The sequence below is a fragment of the Chaetodon auriga genome, chromosome 11 (assembly GCF_051107435.1).
Source record: "Chaetodon auriga isolate fChaAug3 chromosome 11, fChaAug3.hap1, whole genome shotgun sequence".
Lineage (NCBI taxonomy): Eukaryota > Metazoa > Chordata > Actinopteri > Chaetodontiformes > Chaetodontidae > Chaetodon > Chaetodon auriga.
The window spans coordinates 8,885,765-8,909,550 of NC_135084.1; the positions used below are offsets into that span (position 1 = coordinate 8,885,765).

Consider the following 23,786-nt stretch of genomic DNA (forward strand, 5'->3'; position numbering starts at 1 on the left):
ATCAGCTTCATTGGTTTTTGTAAATATATGATTATTCTGAATTTGATGACGCATTACAAACGAGTTGGGACAGGAGCAACTAAAGACTGGGAAAGTTGTGGAATGCTCCAAAAACACCTGTTTGGAACATTCCACAGGTAAACAGGTTGATTGGTAACAGGTGAGAGTATCATGTTTGGGTATGAAAGGGGCATCCTGGAAAGGCTCAGCTGTTCACCAGCGAGGATGGCAACACATGATCGACATGGGGTTGGGAACACTAAGCACAGTCGCTGTCACTAGACACAGTCCTTTTGCATATGACTGCATTTTGTTTTTGTTTACATTTTCCACACTGTCCTAATGTTTTTGGAATCGGGGCTGGGAACAAAAATAGGATTGTCCCAAAGCAGTCTGCAGAATGATGAACTGGGCCAGTCCAGGCCTTTTTTGATGGATCAGCATTATCGACGTCAAGCCAAATCCATTTCCAACCCCTCATTTATTTGCTTCGGCACAGCAGCTGTCAAAGCGCTTCATCGGGATCCCTCAAAAACTGGAACTGTACAAAGTTGTGAGCGAGTTATAGTGAAGTTAACTGAAGCGCAGTCAAAATAAACAAGCAGCAGCCTGGAGCTCCACTCAATGATAGGAGTGCATGCAGCACTGTGCAGCCGTACTCAGCCTTTTCAATTAAACTGCACTGTTTTACTTAAAATAACTAACAACACTATAGGACATGATACAAAGTCTCATAAAAAAATTATTTATGTAAGTTATATTTATTTTAAAAGCTATCCAAAATGTAAATATTCTAATTGCTGTGCCTTCATGTAAACTTATTGTTGCTATGTGTATTCTGCAATTTATTATGCAGGTAAAAAATATACATGCACATCAATAAAATATTGGATTGGGTGCCGAATCAGTAAATACTGCATATTTTAGGACTTGGATCAGGCTCAGGGGCAACACAACAGAATCAGGACATCCCCATAAGAAAGTGATCCAGGTTGGACGCCAGCTGTGTTTCCTACACACAGCGCCTCAGGCACCTCATTATGTGCCTCTTTACTTCTCCTCCTCCTCCTTTTGCCCTCAGGGCCCGTAGCAGAATGAGCTGCACTTCTGCAAGAAATTCCTCAACATCCCCCTCTCCTGTTTCTACTGCTGAATCACACGTACACACACACACACACACACACACGTACAGAAGACCAAAATACACACAGCGCTGTGCTTCTTTTTGTAAATCTGTAATGCACAACATGCACATTTAACCACAACTTTAATCCAAACTCTCTGCCTGTTCACCCAGATGATGACCAGGCAAACATTTCCAGCAAATCATGGTTCCCACTGAAGCACTTGTGTAAAATTCCCAAACTTTCCACCGTCTTTCCATAACCTTTCCACGACTTTTTGTGACTAGGAAAAAGCAAAGCTCTGCTTCATACTTCACATGTAAATCCACTGTGAATTTTTTTTACGTTTTTAAGTGTGTGTGGGTGGGTGTGTGTGCACATGCATGCTGTACAGTAAGTTTTGGACAAAGTCAGCCAGGCCAAGCAGACTTGGGAGTGTCCAGACCTGATCAAAGCCTGGGCTCTGGTGTCTGTAAACAAGCAGGAGGATTTTAGTCCTGCTGGCTCCCTTCTCCAAGGCCTCCTCCACACAGCGAGCACTCTGTGTTACTCTTGGAGTCAGACTCTTAAAATAATAAGGGATGGGAAACTGTGTGCTTATGATGACCAGGGTGTTCCCCTCTATATGAGTCTGTCTGTCCTAACTGCCGGGCTGTCTGACTTAGTGTGTGATTAAACATACACACATGAATGAATGCTCATACACAAACACCTGTACACACCAACGCTGAAGCCCAGATCACCCAGTCTCCCACATCTGTGAAGAAATATTTTAAAAAGCCTTTCTCACATTATTGGGTTACACTTTACAGGAAACTCCAGATATGTGTGGCTGTAGTGTGTGTGTGTGTGTGTGTGTGTGTGTGTGTGTGTGTGTGTGTGTGTGTGTCTTCTCTTATTTCATCTTGGAAGAGAGAACTGTCGTCAGCTGAAACACAAACGGACTGCTGCCGCAACCAATCAAATATAAAGAAAGAGGTATTTTTCCAAACCTGCAGAATTATGGCACTTATAGTATACAGTTCTAAGGAAAGACAAAAATGTGAGGGGAGCCGAACAGATCAAGAGTCAGGAAACAAAGAACAAAGAAGCAAAAGGTCAGCGATGAGAGGCACAGCAATTCCTCTCTTGAAAGGAGCTACATGTTGCATTTGATAAATCATTACTATTCACTTTAGGACATGCAGCAGTGTGTAATCTGGATATTGCTTTCTGCCCTCTACATCACAGTTTGCATTGTGTACCACTGCGTTACAAATGAATCCTTGCTTAAAAGCAATCAAAGCGAATTGCAGCATCCTCTTTGTGAAAGTAAGCAACAAAAATATGGTTTAGATTGTATGAAACATGAACGCTGACACCGTCCCTGCTATCCCATGGGGGCTACCGATGATCCCCACCTTCACCCAATATGTTTACGACTATTAAAAACTGGCTTTCAAAACAACAGAAAAGGGACGACGCGACTGGTCCTTGTCCTGGCAACTGACCTGAGAGCAGAGTAGGAGCCCAGAGACAGCGAGGCAAAGTCTGGGTGGTAGTACAGGTAGACAGAGGACACACACGTAGGCAGGATATCGATCACCCCAACTGCCACAATACGCCCATCCAGCCAGTATTGTTGGTGGAAGGAGCCGTAGCCCATCTCAGGCCCATCTGGAGAATATTCAGCCTGGGGAGGGAGACAAAGAGAGGAACAGAGAGACAGTGATCACGGGTCAAAACAATGGTAAGACTCTTGTGCGCAGTATAGTTTGTATGTAAAACATATAAATCACAGTGGAATGAGAATGTGGTATTTAACAGGACTTTTTACTTCTTGCCGACATCTACTTTCTCTGTCTCACACACACACACACACACACACACACACACACACACACACACACACACACACACACCTGTATGATGGTGTACTATAAGGCAGCCTTTTCCCTGCCAGGCCTCACGCATTATGTGGGGGTGTACAGTAGCCTCACGTTCGGCCCGCTAATAGCTCCCAAATGTGGAGCGAGAGCAGGAGCTCAGAGTTGGGGGGGGGTGGGGACCTTGCCCACAGAAACGCTCCAGGAGAGGACTTTTAATAAAAGACCCTGCATGAGCAAAATCCATTTCACCAGGCGGTGGTGGAGCGCTGCCAAGCTTTCTCCTATACGTCTGTGCCTGCTCTCTCCATGCGGTCCGAAAGAATGTGGGTGTAGATGTGCACCCGCATGCTCGAGTCTACCCCATTAATAAAACAGTTAAGTGTTTGACACACATCGCGTTTCTCATCGGGATCCACATGCTGGGTTTTTCAATCAAGTTACTTGACTGCATTTCTCACAGAGGCTTAAGACTAGAGGCGTGGGGTTAAGGTTAAAAGTCAGATTAAGCTAGGGCATTGGTTTATGTGTGTATGTGTGTGTGTGTGTGTGTCTTTTTGTGTGCCTTTCCTCAGTGCATGAGTAACAGGATCCTTCTCCTTCACCAACATTCATCTGGACCCAGTTAAGTAGTGCAGGCGCTGCTAGTTATCACAACACTGAGAGAGCTAGCTTGCTAATCCATTGTGCCACTGAACCCACACTCTGGCCAAATTAAACCTGACCAAAGAGAAACAAAACACACACATACACACACACACATACACATACCCTGCTGTTCTATGACCCCAGAGGGCTGAACATCACCAATGGGGTGACTGTGTGCCACATTCCTCACCATGTAAGGTTTTCTCAAGCAGAGCTGGTAGTAAAAATAAAATTATATCCCTCTAGCTCAGACACTTGGACATTCAGGTCTGAATACCTGTCTGACACACATATACCAGAGTCCATTTATCTTTTTGTGCATGTGTGGGTAGGTGGTTGGGAAGGGATGATTAAATTGTTTGACTGCTGCTCCACATCAGAGGATATATGATATGAGACAGAGATGGTGGGGGTTTACGACACATTAGCAAGGAGTGACTGGCAGGCAGGCAAAAACAGGACAAAAGAATCAAGAAAAAAAACCCTGAAAACAGTTATTTGGAGCTGAGAGCATTGAAGGTTGATAGGCACCACATCTGGAGCAAGTACTGCACTCACACTGGCTGTGTGTGTGTGTGTTGGGGGGGGGGGGATTGGGGGAACCGTTAGCCTGTTATTTCTTGGCACCAGCTCCCCCAGAAACACTGGAGGCTTTGTCAGAGGCCCCTCTGTGTCATTTTAAAGTTGTAAGTAAAAAGAAAGAGCGCGAGGTGATCAGAGTGTGTAAGAGGGAGATTTTCCTTACCCCACCTTGAGAAGACAAGTATTACTATACTACATGAATGTGAATGCCAGCGCACTGGAAGCAACGGCTGCCCGCGTTTGTTTACAGGTTCATGCCATGTTCAAGGCCGATCTTGTCTGACTAACCTGTGCGTCACCTCAAACGACAGCTTAATGGTTGTGTCCTTGCCACTGTGACAACAATCTAAACATTCTCTGGAACACTTCAAACCACCCCAGAGCTTCCCCTGCAGCCCCAAATCGCTCTCATATGGCCTAAATACAGGGCCGTGTGAGGAGTGGTGCACTGCATGTTTGTTTCAACCTGCTTACAGAGACACTTGGGTGGACATGTATTGTTTTGAGAAAGAGAGACCTAGAATACGATATTGACTTTCAGACGCTTTCGCCGATTGTTCACTTATTCTAGCAAATCCCATCTTAATATATATAATAAGCCTGATCTGGCTCTGATGATGGTCTGAGATGGAGAGAGACGAACAGACATTGCAGTACATGAAAAGCACAGGTCACTCTGTATTAATGCTACTAGCCTCCCTCTTTTAAGTTTTAACAGTAACCACACTTAGATGATACTGTTCTGATAATTTAATCATAAAGAGTGCCACGTTTTCATGTGATGTCATGATACTGACATCTCCAAACAATAAACAGAAAGCCCAACAAATTGATTCCAATTTTTAGAAATGACTTCAGTGCTTTTACTTGTCTCATGTGTGAAATGAAAATGTCCCTCATCGCTGACGATGGTGTTTTTCCCTATAATATATCCATAAATATTTCAAAGGGCACTTCTGTATGCTGCTGATAAGTCAGCCGACCAGCCTGTGGCCCACAGGATTCTGCTACACGGATGTTAGTTGTACATGCACATATGACACTCTGCAGTGCACCAATTCCTTTCAGGCTCTCGTTTTTATGTTCTATGTGCCAACTCATCGATCAAAAATCCCAATTTGGAAATCGAATGTTCTGAAACTCCACGAAGCATGAGATCAAAGCAGCCGTTTGGGCACATTGTTCCCCACTAACAGAACGGACAAAGGCTTGGCTTGTGCTGAGAGAGCTGAAATGTGAAAGATATTAGCTGAAGGACAGATTTTGGAAATAACTTTGAGGTCATTCCATCAATTCCACCAATCAGTGAATTACACAATATTGTATATCTGGGATGAGCAGGATGAAGTAATACTAAAACATGTGTGCTTTCTTATTTCAGTTGTGCTGGACATTCAGTATATTCTACTGTTAATTGCTCTGAATAAATAGCACATTCAGTCAATTAATTGCTGGGTTGTTATTAATTGCCTTTGAGTGGAAATCAAGTCAGTGTTCAGTTTCCCATGTTGCCTCTTGCTTTTTCTGCTTTAACTCAACTCTGTGCAAATCTGCAGTACTGAGCCGTTAGACCTACTGTGCCAATGATGTTGTTATGATTCTGGCACTGACCAACAGCAGATGTTGAACTAACACATCTTAAACTCTCTCTCTCTCCTTCTCGTACTCGTATGCGCATCCACACACAACCACAACGCACAGAATAAGTTCTGCAAGCAGGCTGCAGGTGTAGCAAATCTCAAATCATGCCAGTAAGCAAATCCTAATTTCTCCCACGCTGTAAAGGGCAAAGTGGAATACACTTTACTACTGAGCTCATTTATAGAATTGCTCTGCTGTTTGACAGTAGATACAGCTGGTAGCCCTGTCTGCCTTTGGCTTAGAGCTGAAGCATGTAGAGTGGGCTCTGTGTGTTCACTGTTGTGGCATGTCAGCTGGTGCATTCTCAGCTGATGTGTATCTGTTCGTTACATAAAAGAAACTCTTCCTCTCTGGGAGACAAAGAGAAAAAAAAAGAGAAACCAAATCACAGAAGGATAGACACAGAGAAAGTCTGAGAGGTGTGGCCATAAAAAACTTAGTGACTAATTGGCCAACACCCCTGTTAATGACTGTTTGCCCCTTGGTTAGACACATTAGGAGGCTGTAAAGAAAAATAAATAGAAACAGAAAGAGTGCATGAACCCCACCCCAGCCCATAAAACCTAGAGTTTCTCCCGCACCAACCACACAGACCTCACCAAGGTCAAGTACAGTGACAAACACCTGCATGGCTGCTGCCCACCATGTTTGCAGGCTCTGATGATTCTGATGATGACTGTTTATCAGAAAGCACAAACGTGTTTGCGTGTCTGTTTGTTTGCAGAAATGTATTAAGAAAAAACAGAGTGACAGCTGATGTTAATTATCTCTGAATTTCAGCACGAATCCTCTGCAATTTTGGTGAAATGGAACACAGCAACAAACAAGTCAGACAACCAGGGTCCTAATTAGCTGCAGTTGGATTTGTAAGTATGCCGTTTGCATACATTTGTATAAATGCGGGCTAACATGTGAGCTGATGAACCACACAGTATGCAGGTCCATGTGGTGAGTGTCTGTGTGTGTATTTTAATAGCACCCTGATTGGAGACAGATGGAGACCAACACGCAGAGGTAGCGCACACAGCCATGCATAATAACTCTGAAATGGAGAGTGTTTGGAGAGAGACAGGGGAAGACAGGGAGGGAGATCAGAGAAAGAAATAAAAACAAGTTGGGAGGACGAATGGAGATGGCCCCCTAAACCTGTCTCAGAGGAGGGGACAGTGAAAGCAGGAAGACATGTGAGGCAGTGTGCCTCGGCGTGTGTGTGTGCATGTGTGTGTAGGTGTGTAATTCAGTGTGCCTGGCCGCCAGCCTTGACGAGGTGATAAAAGCTTGTTTCCTATAAACACTAATGATGTTCATTAGTGAAGACCTGAGGGGGCCCACAGGGCAACACAGAGTGGCTGTGTTTGTGTGTCTCTGTGTCAGTCAGTTCGTGTGTGCTCCTGGACCTCAATCCTATTAAAGTGGCTGTAATAAGTGCCCATCCTGGGTCTAATTGCTGGTGTAATTCTCCTGACCCAACAGGTCCACTGGTGTTTCTGAAGGGTGCAGCTCACCAGGCCTGCTAAGTGCTTAGTGATGCCCGGCTGCTGCCATCTCACCCAGTGACCACGGAGAGTCCTCTTCCAGATGCTATCAATATCCTTCTTGTTATAACCATCTCAAAATGTAATTATTTCATGGATTAGCAGCAGGATTGTATTAATGAATGCACCAGGAGCTGATATCAAATTTCCATTCATGATGGCCGCAATTACTTCTCTCTGCTAAGTAGGCCGATAGCCATCTGTTCTGTCCCAAATTGATGCCCACAGCTCCGCCTGCAATCTTTACCACGCCACACAAAGTGAAGAGCGGCGCTATGTCCCATTGTGTCAAGGCCAGAGGAAAGCACTGGTCTGTGTGTTCAACGCAATCTGGACACCACATTTCACTGTGTTCCTCCGTCAACACCCCCTTTCACTTAGATGGGGTTAAATTAAAACCCCTCCAAAATGAAACAAAACCCCCTTTCTGAATCCCTTAAACCGCCCCCCACCCCCACCCCAAATCCAGCTGGAGGGCTTTTGAAGGTAGGGTAGGTGTGTGCAGGGAGGGAGGACTGGTGTACATTTATCCCCTTCTGAGTGTGTTTGATGAAGAACTAAATACTAAAACACTGGACATTTTTCAAGTCATTATCTTCATCTCCAAGACTGATTTCAGGAGGAAGACCTTCTCTGGGCCAGGGCAAGTCATTACAGGTAACATATATGGATGAATAGAGACATTTAAAAGGGGTTTTATTAAACTGTCAACAGGCCAAAAGAAATACATACCTCTAGTGGTGAATCACAGAGAAATCTCCGGAACTGTGGAGGGAGGGAGGGAGGGAGGTGGGGGAGAGGGGGGAGAGAGGGAAAAACAGTTAGTTCTCTGGGTCACCAACTCTTTTGAAAAAGCCTAAATGAAAACCATACTTGTCTCCATTGCTATCCTATAAAGTTTATCCCTCCCTGTTTTCTCCTCACTCAGGTGTCACATATCAAATGAAGCCCCCCTGCACGCCCCACCCCCCACCCCAATTCACATAGGGGCATCAAAAGGAAAGACTGTATTTACACAAATGAAAACATTTAGCCTATTAACTGAAGCTCACAGTCCAGGGAGGACATAGTGACAGCTTAAATAATCGGGACTACTGATGTCAAAATAGCCCATCTCTGAACACACTTTAAACTGCACAGCAGATATCAATTACTGGGGGACTTTATGTCCGTGGAAACACGAAATCTTTCTTCAATTCTCCCTACTATTTCCTGTGCTCCTTCTTTTTTAGCGCCAGGGTTGAGAGCAGTGTGTTTACAGACGAGCCGACCTGCGGGACCGGAGGACAAACGTAGCACGCTTCCATGTTTCGGGCCAAAACCATTCTATAATGAGTAGCAGCGCAGCCACAGTGGAGGAGTGATGGACAGCTTTTGGTTTACTCAGTCTGTCTCACCCTCACGCACCACACCACAGTTGCGGGTTCATATTTCACAAGGAAACGCTACAATCCAGCTGTGTGGCTCATTTGCAGATATGTTCAACTTTGGTTCCACTGTCTGGTGAGCAGAACACAGGTCTAGAATAGCACCAAGGTATCGTAAACATGGGATAGAGAGGATCCAGACAGGACTACATAAACAAGGAGGCAATATGAATTATGTAAAACAGCTCATAAAATAGGAGGTTACATAATGACACTCCTTATTAACCCATGGCTGCCAGTATAATGTGGGCTTGTTTTCCCCTCGCTTAAACCACGACTCCAACTGGGGGTTGACCTATATAGACTTCTTAATGGCAATATACTGGATAAAACCAATTCAGAGGGATTATTTCCCGTTTATCAGGCTGGAAAGTGGGTTAGCTGGAGGTGAAGCAGATTTACCTGCACTTCCACATACTGACACCACTGGCGCTGTTGTCATTGGCAGCAACAGAGTTGTGTTGAAAGGTCCATCATACTGGCTAGACAGCATATCGATCTAATCCGACTCTTTGACTTACCTCCTAAAGAATGTAAGAATAAACTCGGTCAGTAGGCTCACTAGCTTCTCTGCCATGCGTGATTTAATTGTCTGTCATTAATGCTGGTTTTTGGAAGAGGGTTTGTCTCTCAGAGTCAATAATACTGCATACTGTACAGCCCCATACTGTCTTTCCTTATTAAAGCCATTTTGCTTTAGTACTGGAAATTCCCACAAGCACACCAACATCCTCTGTGTATGTGTGTCCGTGCACAGCAGTACAGCTAGCATTAGTGATGACTGCTGACGGCATGGTTCACTGGGTGGGACTGTCCTGGCTTAGGTGCAACTCAAAATCCCGCCAGTAGCCTGAACTCATCCAAAAAAGAGAGCGTGTTTCTCCGTTTGTCTGCCACAGCTGAAGTGTGTGTGTGTGTGTGTGTGTGTGTTGGTGGCAGTAATGCAGTGCTCTCCAACTTGGGGGATGTTTTGGCAGAGAGGGGCTAAGAATGATGCACCGTCGCCTGTCATTTCCATTTTACTTTCGCCTGAAGCAAACTGTTTTCACTACCTATCAAACTCGCCCACTTGAGTTGGATGCTGGTCATAAAAATGACTAAATCCACAAAATATTAGTTAAGTTGCAGTCAGAAAAATAAGGGAATCTATAAAATATCACAATCAGGCAAGGATACAGCTCGTGCACATAACAAGAGAACTAAAAAACAATGCATGCAGTTCTTGCTGAGAGCTATAAAAAGGCTCAAACTGTGCTCCCTGCTGTGCTGAATACGCCAACAAGATGCAGCACGATGCCTTTACCCTCCACTCAACCTCACACCAGGATGGAGTGGAGCAGAGGGGAAGAGGGGATGGACAGAAGTGCTCAGACTCAGAACAACTACCAATGACGGTTCACTTCCTACAACTGCTTTAATGCCATTTAAACCTGTTAAAAAAGTTCTCCTGCTCAAGGCCATTAGGCATCAACTCTACTCACAAACCCTTAACATGCAAGCACGGCAATATTCCCCAAGTGGATCTATCCCAGAAGAATCTGTCGAACCTTTAGCAGCAGTAAAATAATGGAAACTCACTGCTTGTAATTACAGCGATACATATTCTTTAACTGACTGTCAATGTATTGAAATTCTATACAGCTGCTAAACAGGAGCATTTTGCACAAATTTGATTCTGGAAATTGCAGCGACTACATCTGTTTTGTCGATAATGATCGTTGCTCATGCAAAAAAAAACAAAAAAACAAAATGCTTATCAAGTTCCCCACCTGTGTAACCATGCCAGTAAAATGTAATTTTCCACTCCTAACTTTGCAGTGACTACTGCTCTGCCAGTCAACAAATTACACACAGCAAAGCCTCCCAATGTGCGATATTGCTGAAGGGCACAAATGAAACTTTTGTTTAAAACTCACGAAAAAACCCAAATGGTTTAGCAACAGAACAGCTGCAGTTATTAGATGACATCATTTATAGAGGCTGTGCTACGACACTGGCTGCTGTGTGTGTGTGTGTGTGTGTGTGTGTGTGTGTGTGTGTGTGTGTGTGTGTGGAACTGAGAATCTCCAATTGACCTTGTAGTAGCATATTGTACTTGAGTGTGTGAACCTTTCTCGCATTGGAGCCTGTTAATGTATGCAAATGCACACTTGGATGCATGCTTCATGATTAGCTGTGACTGCATCCCTTCCTCAGTCCCTCCTCTTCAACCTTTACTGGCTACTCGTCAAAGGGCTGCTGGGTAATCGCACCAAGAGGAAGGAGGAGAGGCGCACAGCAGCTTTAAAATGCTGTATCAACCCTGCTTGGCAGGGTGAGGCCGCTCTCCTGGAGCCTGGCGGGGTTTGACCCCTCTCTCGCCACTGACAGGCAACAGACCACACGACCCCGCCAGGCTGACACAAATAAACAAACAGACAGACAAAGTCGTTCACAGACACACACTCTGCAGGAGGTAGACAGGCTAATATGCAGGTTCAGTCACTCAGGCGTGACGACAGCAAGGGAACAAACATGTGAATACAATCTGAGCTTCCTCCCTCTCTCCATCTCTAATACAACAACACATGTCTGTGAGCGGAGCCCTGTCCAGAGTACCTTCTGGAACGCTCTCATCCACAACACATGGAGTCCATCACTTCCTCTCTAACTCTCCCTTTCCTATAGTAAACACTCATCTGTGTACGATTAGGAGGGCAAGCAGCCGTCTCACACACACACTCACACACATACAGTACACATAAACACACACATCTGCTTAAGTCTAATTGCTACTTAGACCTCTCGTCATTGTGCGCTTGACTCGCTCAAATTGCTGTACTTATTTGAGGGACAAGGTGCTTGTATTCACTCTCTCACATAAAAAAAATAAAATAAATAAATGCCTAAATAATCACCAAACTTTTGCTGACTAGATCTTTGTTCAGAGCTTGCAGAAGAGGAGCTAGCTGCACTCCACAGATCGATGGGTTAAAATAAAAAATGTTGAGCTCTGACAGCAGAGTAAGTGGATCTACAGTGTTAAACACGCTGCTCATGGAAGGTTTCATTCAATCTCTCATTATTGTGCATAACTGTATTGCAAATAGTTTTAAGCTAATCAGAGCCAACAGTTATTTTCCTTCTTCATTTCTTCCATTCTTCATGAGAGATTTTATTGCCATTTCTCAGTTTGTTTTATCCCTTTTTTCATGTGTCTTGGTTAAGGCCATCAAGAAGAGTAAATACAGATTTAACAGGATTTGTTCTCCTGAAAATGAATGCCACATGTGCAGGAACTCAGAGTCACGGCTCAGCACAACAGTTAAGAACAGTAAGTGTGAGTTAGTGTGTGTGTGTGTTTATTTGTGTGTGTGTCCAAATAATTGCATGTATGTGCTTCAACTCTGTCAGGAAACCATGCTTGGATGTGGAATGAATAACGTCTAGCTCCCTTCCAGTCATGGTATGACAGCAAATGCATACATCCTTAAACAAACAAAGCCGTTCCCCTCTAGGACATCGTCCTGTCTAATGGTAGTACAATTTTGGCAGGGTAATTCAACTCGCACACACGTACAATCTCTCCGATCGCCTGGCTCCTGGCCAGGCTGATGGTATTCCACATTCTGTCCCAGGGTAATACTTTAATGGATTAATAAATACCTCCACAAATACTAAATGACCCAACTTCCTAGGCAGCAGCAGGCAAAGAATGGCACGGCACCAGAATGTGCCATCACCACATCAACAATATGTTTCCCATTTCTTTGTAAATTCCACAGGACAATGGGGGGCACGGAGCTTCTGGGAAGCTAATGGGCTAGTTAACCAGGAGCTTGACGGGCAAGAAAATAAAATCAGCAGAGTTTAGTACAGTGGGCTCAGGAGCGGCCGTCACAGTCGTGAGTCCAACAAAGGGGGCTGTAATTAATTTATATTTGTCTGAGTAGGAACAATTAGAAATGACCGTGAATAAATGAACTGCAGTGGGATGAGACAAACCCAGAAGAGGCACAGACAAAGTTGCTGTATAAATTGTACATATTATCATCTTAAATAGACCCTGTCAAAATGAATATACAGTGTTGTTACAATCTAGAGTCTAATCATTTCTCTAAAGCACTCCCTAAGGCACAGACGTCAAGGTCAATTACGATGAACAGACTCGCCTTTAAGAGTAATCAACGCAACCTTAATTCACTCTGTGCTCCTACACTAAACTGCATTTCAGACAGAATCCAACGTGGAAAGTTCATCAATAAAAAAGAACTTCATTTTCTGGCAGCCCATAAGACAGCAGAGTTGTTTGCACAGCTCCACACCTCTTCATTTTTTTCAGGTTTTTTTTTAGATGTAAGTCCTCTAGTTGTTGAACCCATCCGATCCCAGTGCAGTTATAAACCTGAGCTGAAGCTGTGCACACAAGCACACATAAAACACACGTTCCCTTTAACAGAGCGAGTGTTATGGCACTAGGAAAGAATCTGCCACAGTCTGCCCAATCTGACAGCTTTTATTATTTATTAATTACCTTACTTTTACAAGCTGGAGAATTCAGTAATTTACTGAGGCCTGCTGGCAGGAGGGTGGAGGAGGAGGTTGTTTTTCCAGTCCTGAGGGACAAAAGGCCCTCTCAGGTTAGTGAGAATGTCCAGCAGTTCTGCATCCTGACTAGACTTTATTTTCTCCTCTTGAAACAGAGGTGTGTGTATATTTTTTTTACTATAATTCACCGTGTATTGTAAATTCATTTTTAAACTTTATGAATTATGAGACCGTTTCTGTTTCTGTTTCCCATTCCCACTTCTGACTGGACAATGCATCTCATTCACTCCATAAATCACTGAACGCTCTCCTTCTTTTACAGGGTTTACAGTAATTCATTACCATAAACTCAGAAATTCATTTTCTTGTTGGGCCACAACCTGTGATTATTTTCATCATCAATGAATCTTGCAATTATTTTAACAATTACTGAATTATTCCTTTAGTCCATCCCCAAAAATAGTGACCAATCTGATGTCTGTACAGTGCTTGTTTTGTCCAACAGATCAAAACACAAAGAAAATACACAAAAGCTACATAAAATAGAGAAAAGCAGCAAGAAGCTGGAACAAGTGTGTGCAACAGTCCCCTACAGTAGGTGCGGAATAATAATCATGCAGTACCTCGCTCTCATTACATTCGCTGGGGTCATCACCATGAATGGCCATCTGGTAGCGGGCGTACAGCGCCGCTGACTGCTGATAGGATGCTGTGAACTGAGGGTCCTCAAAGTTGACTGGCACTAGCCTCACCTTCAAGCACAGGGTGTGGAGGGGAAGGAGCAATAAGGTGGAGGGAGGTAATGTAAGGGTTGACAGTGAATACAAGGATGGTGAGTAGTTAGAAGCTGAATAAAAAATAAAACAAAAGGAGGAAGCATGTGTGCTTCGGAGGATCGCACAGTGCAGGATTCAACAACAGAGGTTTCAAACAGCGTTATACAAGTGCTTTGGCATTTTAGGGTTTACATCAGTCTCCTAGGTCTCGAGGCACGCTGGTAACACAGCAGGTCTGTTTTGAGTTTTTAGTGAGTTTATCAGATTGTTGCGCAAAAAGGACACATGAATGCAAGAAAACAATGGGATTCTAGGAGACTGTGTTTTTCAAATAATAAGATGTCAGGAAACTTGAAGATGAGGCTAGTGCACTGCCCAGCTTTCACCACAGATCGCACGGAGTGCGCCGGCAATTCAAGATTCGACAGCGTGTCGGCGCGTAACGTCCAGAACAGCAGGAGTCCAGAATCGTGCTTGAATGGATCATCGCAGCGAGACACATTCAGACTCTTCCAACACTACAGACTCCTCTCAAGAAAATAAACAAGCTCAACAGACTGCACGTACAAAGTCAATTCAAATCTCTTCTCAGGTCAGACATGGGGGGGGCGTCGTGAGGGTGGGGTGATGGGGAGGTACAGACAAGGTAAATGTGTGGTGGTCGAGAGGGTTCAGCTGACGAACTGCCCCCCCAAAAGTGAGACAGCTCAAGACTAACGAGCAGGCCGGCCGACCGAAGGCCAACTCACACACCTGGAGAAACACTGCTCTCAACCGTGGCGTATGGAAACACTTTCCCCTCCATTTCCTCTCCCTTTGACTCTCACTCTTCTACACATACACTTTCTTTAACACTAACACATTAATTCACTTTTTGATTCATACAGACATTTGGGTCTGTTTCCAGTGAGAGAAAATTGAAGCACAAATTATTTATTAATTACAACCGTATTTGTTCATTATGATTCAATCTAAAAAAAAAAAAGGTAATTAACACCATTACGTACTTAAAGTACAAAGCTGATAATGATTTAGAGTTACTCAATTCTAAAATACTTACTTATAAACAGAGACATTGACTAAAAACTACTACCTGTGTTGCAATTGTTTTAAAATATGAAATCACAACCAGCAATTCCAATAATTTCCTTATTGAGGCAATGATCAATTTCAGCCCATTATATGATACAAAGGACCAAGAGATTAGAGCACGATAAAACCCTTCTGATGCCTCTGTAGGTACCCAAACTTGCCAACCCTCTCCCTCCCTCCCTCCCTCCCCTAGAGCAGGTTGACCTATGCCCCCCACCCTCTGACCTGGCTCTCGGTGGGTTTGTCAGGAGGGTCCTTGTGAATGGCCATCTGGTAGAGTTTGTACACCTGGTAGGAGGCGTCGAAAGAGGCTTTGAACTGCGGGCTAGGGGGATTGGAGCGCACTAGCCTCACCTTCAAAAAGAACACGGGCAGACAAAGGTTAACATCAAAATGGAAAAAAGTACTGAGCAGAGGATAAGTGGAGATTAAAATCCTTAAAAAGGAAGAAATCATCACAAATCAAAGACAGAAAACATTTGAAAGAGTGTGAAAGGAGACAGGGACTGACACAAACACACCCCGTCCAGGCTGGGTGACCCATCTATTAAGATTCTGAACCATCATACAAATAAAAAAGGAAAATCTTCCAGTTTGAAGTTTTATTCTTCTTCTTTAGTAAACTCCCTTGTTTTCTGCAGCAGCTGCTGCTCACCAAAGCTGCAGCTTGATGGGAAAACAAGAACTAGAGAGGATGTGTGGGGTTCATCGTGACACAGAAATGGCAGGTGTTATTCAAGATAACCAAGAACGTGTAAAGCATGTGCTGTGAGAGCTCAGAAGTGCTCGAAGACGTTCTCAAAAAGAAGAAATCATTATCTGCTTTCCATTTACTATTCATACTGTGTATGAATCCATTTCCAGTGCTTCACCTTTTTATATGAAAGCAAAGTTTAACACCCGACAGAAGTCAGTGTGTGCAGAGGCCTTTTATCATGCTTGAATGAACTACAGTTTCAGATTAAGCGATTCAGCACTTTTAGCCTCCTTTTCTTGCTCGTCAATATTCTTTCACAGTTCTTGTGTTACCTTTTGATGACTTGTCATATGTCTGTATTTGTGGCCAATTTATGTGTTGATATAAGCTTATGGCAAATATATCAGTGTTGGCGTATTGTGCATCATGGGCCAACAGGTAACAAAACACTCAGCTCAAAAATGCCAGACTAGGTTTGAGTTTAGAGACTGTGTCACAGCTACATAGTTTGTCTCCCAGAGAGGACTAACAGAGCAGGACACACACTGAAACAAGACAAAGCAAGTTAAAGAGGATGCAAAGGTCAGCAAAAAAAAGTGATTAATCCATAGACATACATGAGAGATGCAAACTTAATAAGACAATGTTGCTATAAATCAATCTGAACAGGTTGAATCAGAGGAAACCTGTGGTAATAAGACTCGTGGAAAGAAAAACTGTGCAAGTGTTGCTAATGTCACCCAAACTAAAAGAAGGATTCGGCTTCCACATCCTTCGCCCCCATTTAATTAAGTATCTCTTCGTTTGGAAGCTTTTGTTGGCCACAGAGGCTGTGCCATATGAATCCCCAGGACAGACAGGAGAGAGGGATTGAACCTGGGGTTTGTTTGAGTTGGACCTCAGTGGGCTTCTCTCATATGACCATTTGGCATCTACATCCTTTAGTCAAACAGAGACATTGTGGGCCTCTTTGCTGAAAGGACAATGCTGAAGTTGGGCCTTTTTAATTTTGTTCAGAATCTAGAGATATATTTTGATAGGCTTAAATCCTTTTGGTGAACTAACGCTGAGGCAGATAGTGGACAGCATGGAAATGAAATTTTAACAATTCTCATAACAGCCTCGAAATTTGACACCAACTGCCTGATACTTGACCTCTTCAAGAATGTTCAAATAAAGCTTCATAATACCAGTGGCTTTTGTTTAACTTAAATTAAAATGGAAGATCATAGTTTCTCAAAGCCTTTACTGAAAGAGATGCTGCTCTGAACCTGGAACATTAAGAACATTCAGTACACGATTACAAAGTAATATAAGAGAGGAGACTAGAGATTGTGCGTTAGCAAGAGGGGATTGAGAAGAAAGGCTATGAAAATATGAGAAGTGTGGAGACAGTAGGCAGTTCTCAAGAGGGGATTAGTTGGTGAACAGTTCCACACTTTCCTGAGGCGCCTGAGGGGCTCTGAAGCACGTTCTCACACTGACCCCTGGTGGTGATTAATGGAACCACAGCCAGGACAGGGCAGACTGTAAAAATGGCACATCTGAACTTGTCCTCCCTCTCATTGAGACTTAGCCCTTTGCTATGCATTTAAATTATTTCAACAAAATAATCAGCGCCTATAAGGTCACAGATGCCAGAGCGAAATGTCACCTGAGCAGTTTCACTGGGAGCAACAGTGAGCATATTACAATACCAAAGCAAAGAGTCACTAAACTTGTCACTAAATTTCTGTTTCCATTTCCTTTCAGGCAGGTTGATATCTTCAACAGATGTGTTTGATGAAAATGAGCTGGACTGCATTTAATGTTAACATCTATGTTTTGGCACTGGTGTGAAAACCTCTCTAAGTCTGCAGCTCAGTGAACAGTACAGAAGCCCAAGAATCACACTGATTCACTGAACTGCTCATCAACAAGTTGTCTTTTGGCCACAAATCTGATGCAGCCTTGCTCCATGTAACAAACAGCTAAATGGGTCAAATAGAGGCATCACTTAATTATTTGACTTATAATACATACAATTATCCCTTCTTTGCAAAGGATGGCCCTGTGTTCATGTCCAATTTGGGAAACTGAATGATAATTGCAGGCAAACAAATGAATGGCATAGAAAAGAGCTGGCTGAGAGGAGGTCTTGTTGGTCTAGTCTCAGGGGGTAAACAGACAAGAGACAGGCACTGCCTGGTTCATCACTGCATCTGTCTCAAATCTTGGTCAAGACCAAGAATGACGTTACTCTACCAACCTCAGCTTGAGGCCTTCGCCAGGGATCTTTCTACATCATTCTGCCCCCTGCCAAAAGTTCATTTCCATGTTGTCTCATACCGGCTGAGCTGGGAGCTGTGGTTTTAATGTCAACATTAGGGTAACGCGACCCAGTTTGTGTGGTGTGCCTGTCATTTGCTGAATTCTAACTGGGAAGAGGTGGTTTTTCCACTCTACTCTGGCCAGATATCCTTTCCGCACACATAAACACATGGTGAAGTCACTGGAGTTAGGGAAGAGGGCTCTATGAAACAAAGTTTTAAGCTAACTGAATCCAAACGTTAGAGAGGCAGAAAGCTCAACCAAAAACACTACTTCTGAACGATGGAATCATGACAATAGGCTAATGTTTACTCGAGGGAAAATAAAGTACCTACTCTATAATTCTGCTCACCTCAAGGCCATGAGAAGAGTTGTCAGGCAAAGACTCACTGATGAAATCTTCCAGGGGTTTGGGTTGGTTGGTCTGGGTGGGGGCAGGTGGGGCAGGAGAGACAATGGAAGAGACCCCATCAGTGTCATGCCTCATCTGCTCTTTCTGAAGACGTCGCTCCTTCCTCAAGTCTTTGGCCTTCCGACATGGCGGCCGGCTAGCATCAGCACCCACTCCTGCACCCCAGAGAAGAGAGAGAAGAGGGGGAGACCTGTCAAAGCTTTCCAAAGGTGCTGGTTAGGTTGGAAACACCATTCCTAATCTATTATCACACGTTCAAAGCATTTTCAGGAGTCTCAAATTTGGGGCAGGTTTTGTGGGTGTTAGACCATGTTCCCAACAGATTTTTCCCTGCCCCTCTGGGCAGCCATGTTTACTTTTTGCGCCCTCTGCCTCAGAAGCCAGCAGTCTTTACATTACATCCTTGCTTAGGAGGCTATAAAACAATATGGTCTGTGTTAGTGAAGCCCAAGTTGTTAGCAGCTAGCTAGAGTGTATTTATTAAGGAACAGAAGAAACAGAAGACAGAATGAACCCAAGGGTGTTTTTTTTTTTTCTAACAATGGCGATAAGGTTGTCAGGTTGTTACTAACAGAACACACACTCACACACTTTCTCCGTTTTTCTCTCTCAACAAGACAAACATGGACTTTCTCTGAAGCAACTGAATCTCTCCCCGTTTCCCTCTCTCTGTTCCCCTTCTCCTCCTCCTCCTCCTCCACCACCACCACCACTTCCTGGGCTCTTGCCAAGCCCTCCAGCTCTCCGGGCATCCCATGTCAACAGTTTACACGCCCACATCCTGTTTGGAGCAATAAGGAAACGAGAGCCATTTCCTGCTTTTCCAATTGCAAGCCGCCACCATCAGCTCACTCACTAACTTTCCCCTCCTTTGACAACACGAGGAAGAGAGGGATGCCTGGGCCTGACAAGGAGAGAGGGAAATTCTGTCACTGGCCAAGGTTCACTGGCAGCGTTGAGCTTCAGCTGACTCAAGCTACTTCTTCTACTGCAAGGTACAGCTTCTGTCCTGTGAATAGTAAAAAGGGACCCCAGCTTGTGGCTTATTGTTCACGATTTATCTTAGAAACATGACTTGTAATTTCCAATGTGCGAGGCGAAGTAAAAGCCTGAGGAATACAACAACATCATAACTAACATTTAACCTGATTTCAAGGTGCTCTCCTGTTATTGATTAAAGCCCCAAAGACTCATCTCTGTCCATCACACATATTCAGATTTTTTTTGTTAAGGCTTACCATTTCTCCTTTTGCAGCTTTGCAAACATCTCTTTGAAAGTAGTGAAACTTTGCTTGAAAAATACTGATACGAAGCTACACCTGGCTTCTCCTCTGATAGCCCTCAATTCACCATAGCCCCACAGTTACTGGGATTGGTTCCTGAGGTATGTGACATATGAAACCCTGGTTGTCTGAATCTGTGTTTGCTTTGCTGCAGCTCCAATGTGGAAATGCTCCGCTGTGAGGCTGATTGCCTTTTTTGCTCGTATGTCTCGAAGCATATAAAAAAACACCATATGGACACGTTAATGTTGATTTTGATCGGAGGGGGTCTTTAAGCTTTGTATCAATAACTGCTGTGTTCCTGTAAACAATTTGTTTCACATTATCACATGAATCTTGCTCGCTACTTTATGGAAAATCAACTGACCCTTGTATCTTCTCAATGTCCCTGTTTGCTGTACTGATCTTTAAAGGTAAATGACTGCAGGCACTAGATGAGGGAAGTATTTCTGAGCAAACCGTCTGATATAAACCTACAACCCTGAGAGTTACAGGGCGGTCAAATTGTTTTTCCCGTCAGAATAAACACGGCAAGGTCGAGATCAACCGGTCACACAGGAATAGGAACAGGAATCAGAATCTGACCTGGGTTCAACACACTGACTCAACCACTATCGCAATTACCCTTATTCACGATCACTCTGTCCACATGCCTCTCTTCCCTCTGATTAAACTCTCACTACACACACACACAAAGGTACTCCAGAGGACAGCGTATGCAGCCGTGGAGGAGATAAAGTCTGACAGATCAGTTCCTGTGGAAGACAGATGCTCCCACTCCAACAGTTAGCACTTCATAAAAGCTATGACACACTCCCTCCCTGCTTCCCTCAACACATATACGACTCTGAAAATCAGCCTAAACTGTTTACAATTGTGACATGCTGCTTTCTTGCACGTAAACACACGGAGACACAAAATTTATTCACTGTGGGAGGAAGATGCTGCTCCCACAGTAAAATATTAACATGGGGGTATGCGGTGTCATTTCACAGGAAGCACAGTCTGGGAAATTGTACTGAGCAACACGGTTAACTTTGCCTACTTCAAAGACACTATACTGCTACGTTCAATCTGCTGCTCCCTGCTTTGGACAAACCAACACATTTGAGCTGTCATATCATTCACGCTATTAGTGATATCATTTTTAATATGATAAAAAAAATCATATCAGGATAATGACAAGATTCAAACTTGTTAATGTAATGAAATCATGTCATAATACACAGCAACAAGTATGGCTGTAAGTGAAAGTAACATTTCTAGCAGTTCCATGGTAGAGGAATTTGTTCCAAAGAGTGGAGCGACTTCAGTGGTGTGGTTACAAAAGATGAGATGTACAACAAACGGGTAATATGCAAGAAGTGCAAGAAGACCGCAACAACAAAAGGGGGCAATGCAGCAAACCTTTTTCATCATCTCAAGCTGAAGAACCTGGTTCAATATGAGGAGAGCCAACAGTCCCACAAGGAGAGCTCATCAGCTGTTGTGAGCTCTAAACCAAGAAGACAAACTACATTGGCTCAGCATAGCATCACCAAAGTTTTGGCAAGGTGTGCTCTGGAGCACAGTGATGAAAATTCTACTTTGACAGAAAAGATGTGAATCCCTTTCAAGCAATCAAAATGGTTTCAGCATACATTTCAGTACTGACAACAAGCTCCCTGGACTTCAGCGCAACACTGTCTTCTGAATTGATAAAAAAGCTTCACTCCTTGTGATTCCCTACAAAGCAGAGCCTTGCACAGCTTTGTAAAACACAACATTCCACATGTACGTCTGTATCTGTTTACCTCTGGCTTTGCATATGCTATAGGGCAGATGAGGAGCCATGTATTCTCAAACCAGAGCTGGAACCTGCCCAAAGCTATAAAGTGCTCCAGTCATAAAGCTAGAGGAAAGATACGACCAGGTGTTTTGTGTTGGAGGTGAATGAGGGGGGAGTAGAGAACGACTGGCTCAACATGGTAAAACCTCTTTGCTTCCTGTTTGCTAGCCTCCTGAAAAGGCTTATTACTTCTGTCTGAAGGGGAAGAGCGAGGTGCTGACACAGGTGTAAGAGCAGAAGAGCACAGCGCTGCCACAGCTGAAAGCTTTTTTCTGTATGTGCACGTCTGCACCTGGATTGACCTGTGCCAATACCAAGCTTTCCTGCTCCAATGTACGTCCTTGCCTTTTGATTAATGAGCCCAGGGGCCTGTTCTCATTAGATGTTTCAGAGGGAAAAATGTGGTCAAGACCTGGAGCACGAACAGTGGTTAGAAGTGCTAATTCCAGTGTCTAACGGGAGTTTATTATCTCTCCAGTGTGAGTGTTATTACTGCATTACTGAGAGTTGGCTGTGAGGATATCCTGTACACTGGAGAGCAAAGAGGAGAACATGACAGAAGAAACAGCAGCTTCATTCACCAAGCTGCTGCTCTGCTCGATGGATTCTTTCACAAGGGGAACAGTGACACCCTCTGGCAGGCGATGGTGCTGTACCTACTGTGTGAATACCACAGTGGCAGTTTGTAGGTTGTAGTGAACTGTCATTAGGGCTACTGTAACTACTTTTAAAGTGTTGTCTCAAACAATAAAAGACATTTAAAACAAACAGTTAAACAGAAAACCACAGTTTAAGTCACTATTCATTAACCCGTTCAAATTTGGCATATTCTTTGTCCATGCTCCTATGAAAGACTTATAAGTACACCATTATATCTACATGATTGGAGGGAGTAAGACTACAGAGCTGTAGCTGTAGAAGCATTTGAGTGTTGTAAGACAATAAGTAAAAGAAGAAACACATACAGTGACTCATGCCAAGACTACAAGACTAGAACTCTGAGCCCTAATATAATGCGCCTGCAGACTTAATGACACTCATGATAATCAGCAGAAGCAGTTTCTAGAATAATATTAAGACTGAATGATGATTTAGTCGACGCCTCATTATTCAGTCTGACATTACGTTCTTGCAGCCGTTCTCTGCGCCCTACAAAACTCATTAGCTGACTGATGTATGCAGCCGCTATAATGTCACTTTCACACTAAGGCTGCATGAAGCAGCATACATTTACCATGAGCTATCCAACTTCATGGATTCATACAAGGGTACAACTGCTGATTATTTCCATTATCGATCGATTGGTGATTATCAAAATACTTGCTGGTTTTTGTTTTGATCGATCTATCAATTGATCAACTAACCGTTGCTGCTCTAGAGTCATGGTTCATGTTCTTTAAGAAGTTGTTGGTTAAGTAACCAACAGCACATAAAGCTGTCCTGACAAAGGAAAACAACAGTCAAAGGTGATGTGTTACATAATACCGACTAGCAGTAATGCTAATAAGTAACTTGTATTTTATTACTCTGTTATTATTACTCACTTATTTTTCTGCAAGAACAGCAGTGACTCTTGAGGGGCATAGCCAGCCATTTGAAAGAGAATCAGATTTCTTACCTGGTTTAGGAGCTGTGGCTACTGTTCTCCCATCTGGAACCAACACTGGATCCTTTCCTGATGTTTCTGAGGCAGCAGGTGCGGCAGCCGCCACCTCCTTCTGTACTTCTGTGATAGCGGGACACTCTGCTACTTCCCTCTGAATGTCTGTGATAGCAGCACACTTTGCTTCTGAGTGGCAGACTTTACTTGGTTCCCGTGGACTTGCTTCTTCACATACCGAGTCCATTGGTTCCCCTGCATGGCACAAAATCAATACTGTTTGCACCAGGAAAAGTGCACTACAGAGCCACAGTACCAACATTGTTTTGAGCCTGTGCCAATCTCTAACTGTACTTTCAACAATGCACTCTGATGCAAATGCAGTTCAATAGTCCGACAGTGCTGACTGCAGACAGCTGCTTTGTTTCCATGCATATAC

At 43.7% G+C, this 23,786-nt stretch overlaps 1 protein-coding gene across 3 annotated transcripts in view; it reads right to left on the reverse strand.

Annotated features, from left to right (window-relative positions):
* ate1 (arginyltransferase 1) overlaps positions 1-23,786 on the reverse strand; it is a 51,590-nt gene that overhangs the window by 22,679 nt on the left and 5,125 nt on the right. Inside the window, exons 5-10 of one of the 3 annotated variants that reach the window (XM_076743507.1) lie at positions 23,366-23,602; positions 18,577-18,791; positions 15,443-15,571; positions 13,973-14,101; positions 8,128-8,160; positions 2,615-2,796 (exon numbers count right to left, since the gene is read on the reverse strand). In XM_076743507.1, the coding sequence (XP_076599622.1) occupies positions 2,615-2,796; positions 8,128-8,160; positions 13,973-14,101; positions 15,443-15,571; positions 18,577-18,791; positions 23,366-23,602 (925 nt within the window). The remainder of the gene's footprint in view (positions 1-2,614; positions 2,797-8,127; positions 8,161-13,972; positions 14,102-15,442; positions 15,572-18,576; positions 18,792-23,365; positions 23,603-23,786) is intronic. The other 2 variants (XM_076743505.1, XM_076743506.1) reach the window with 2 other exon arrangements.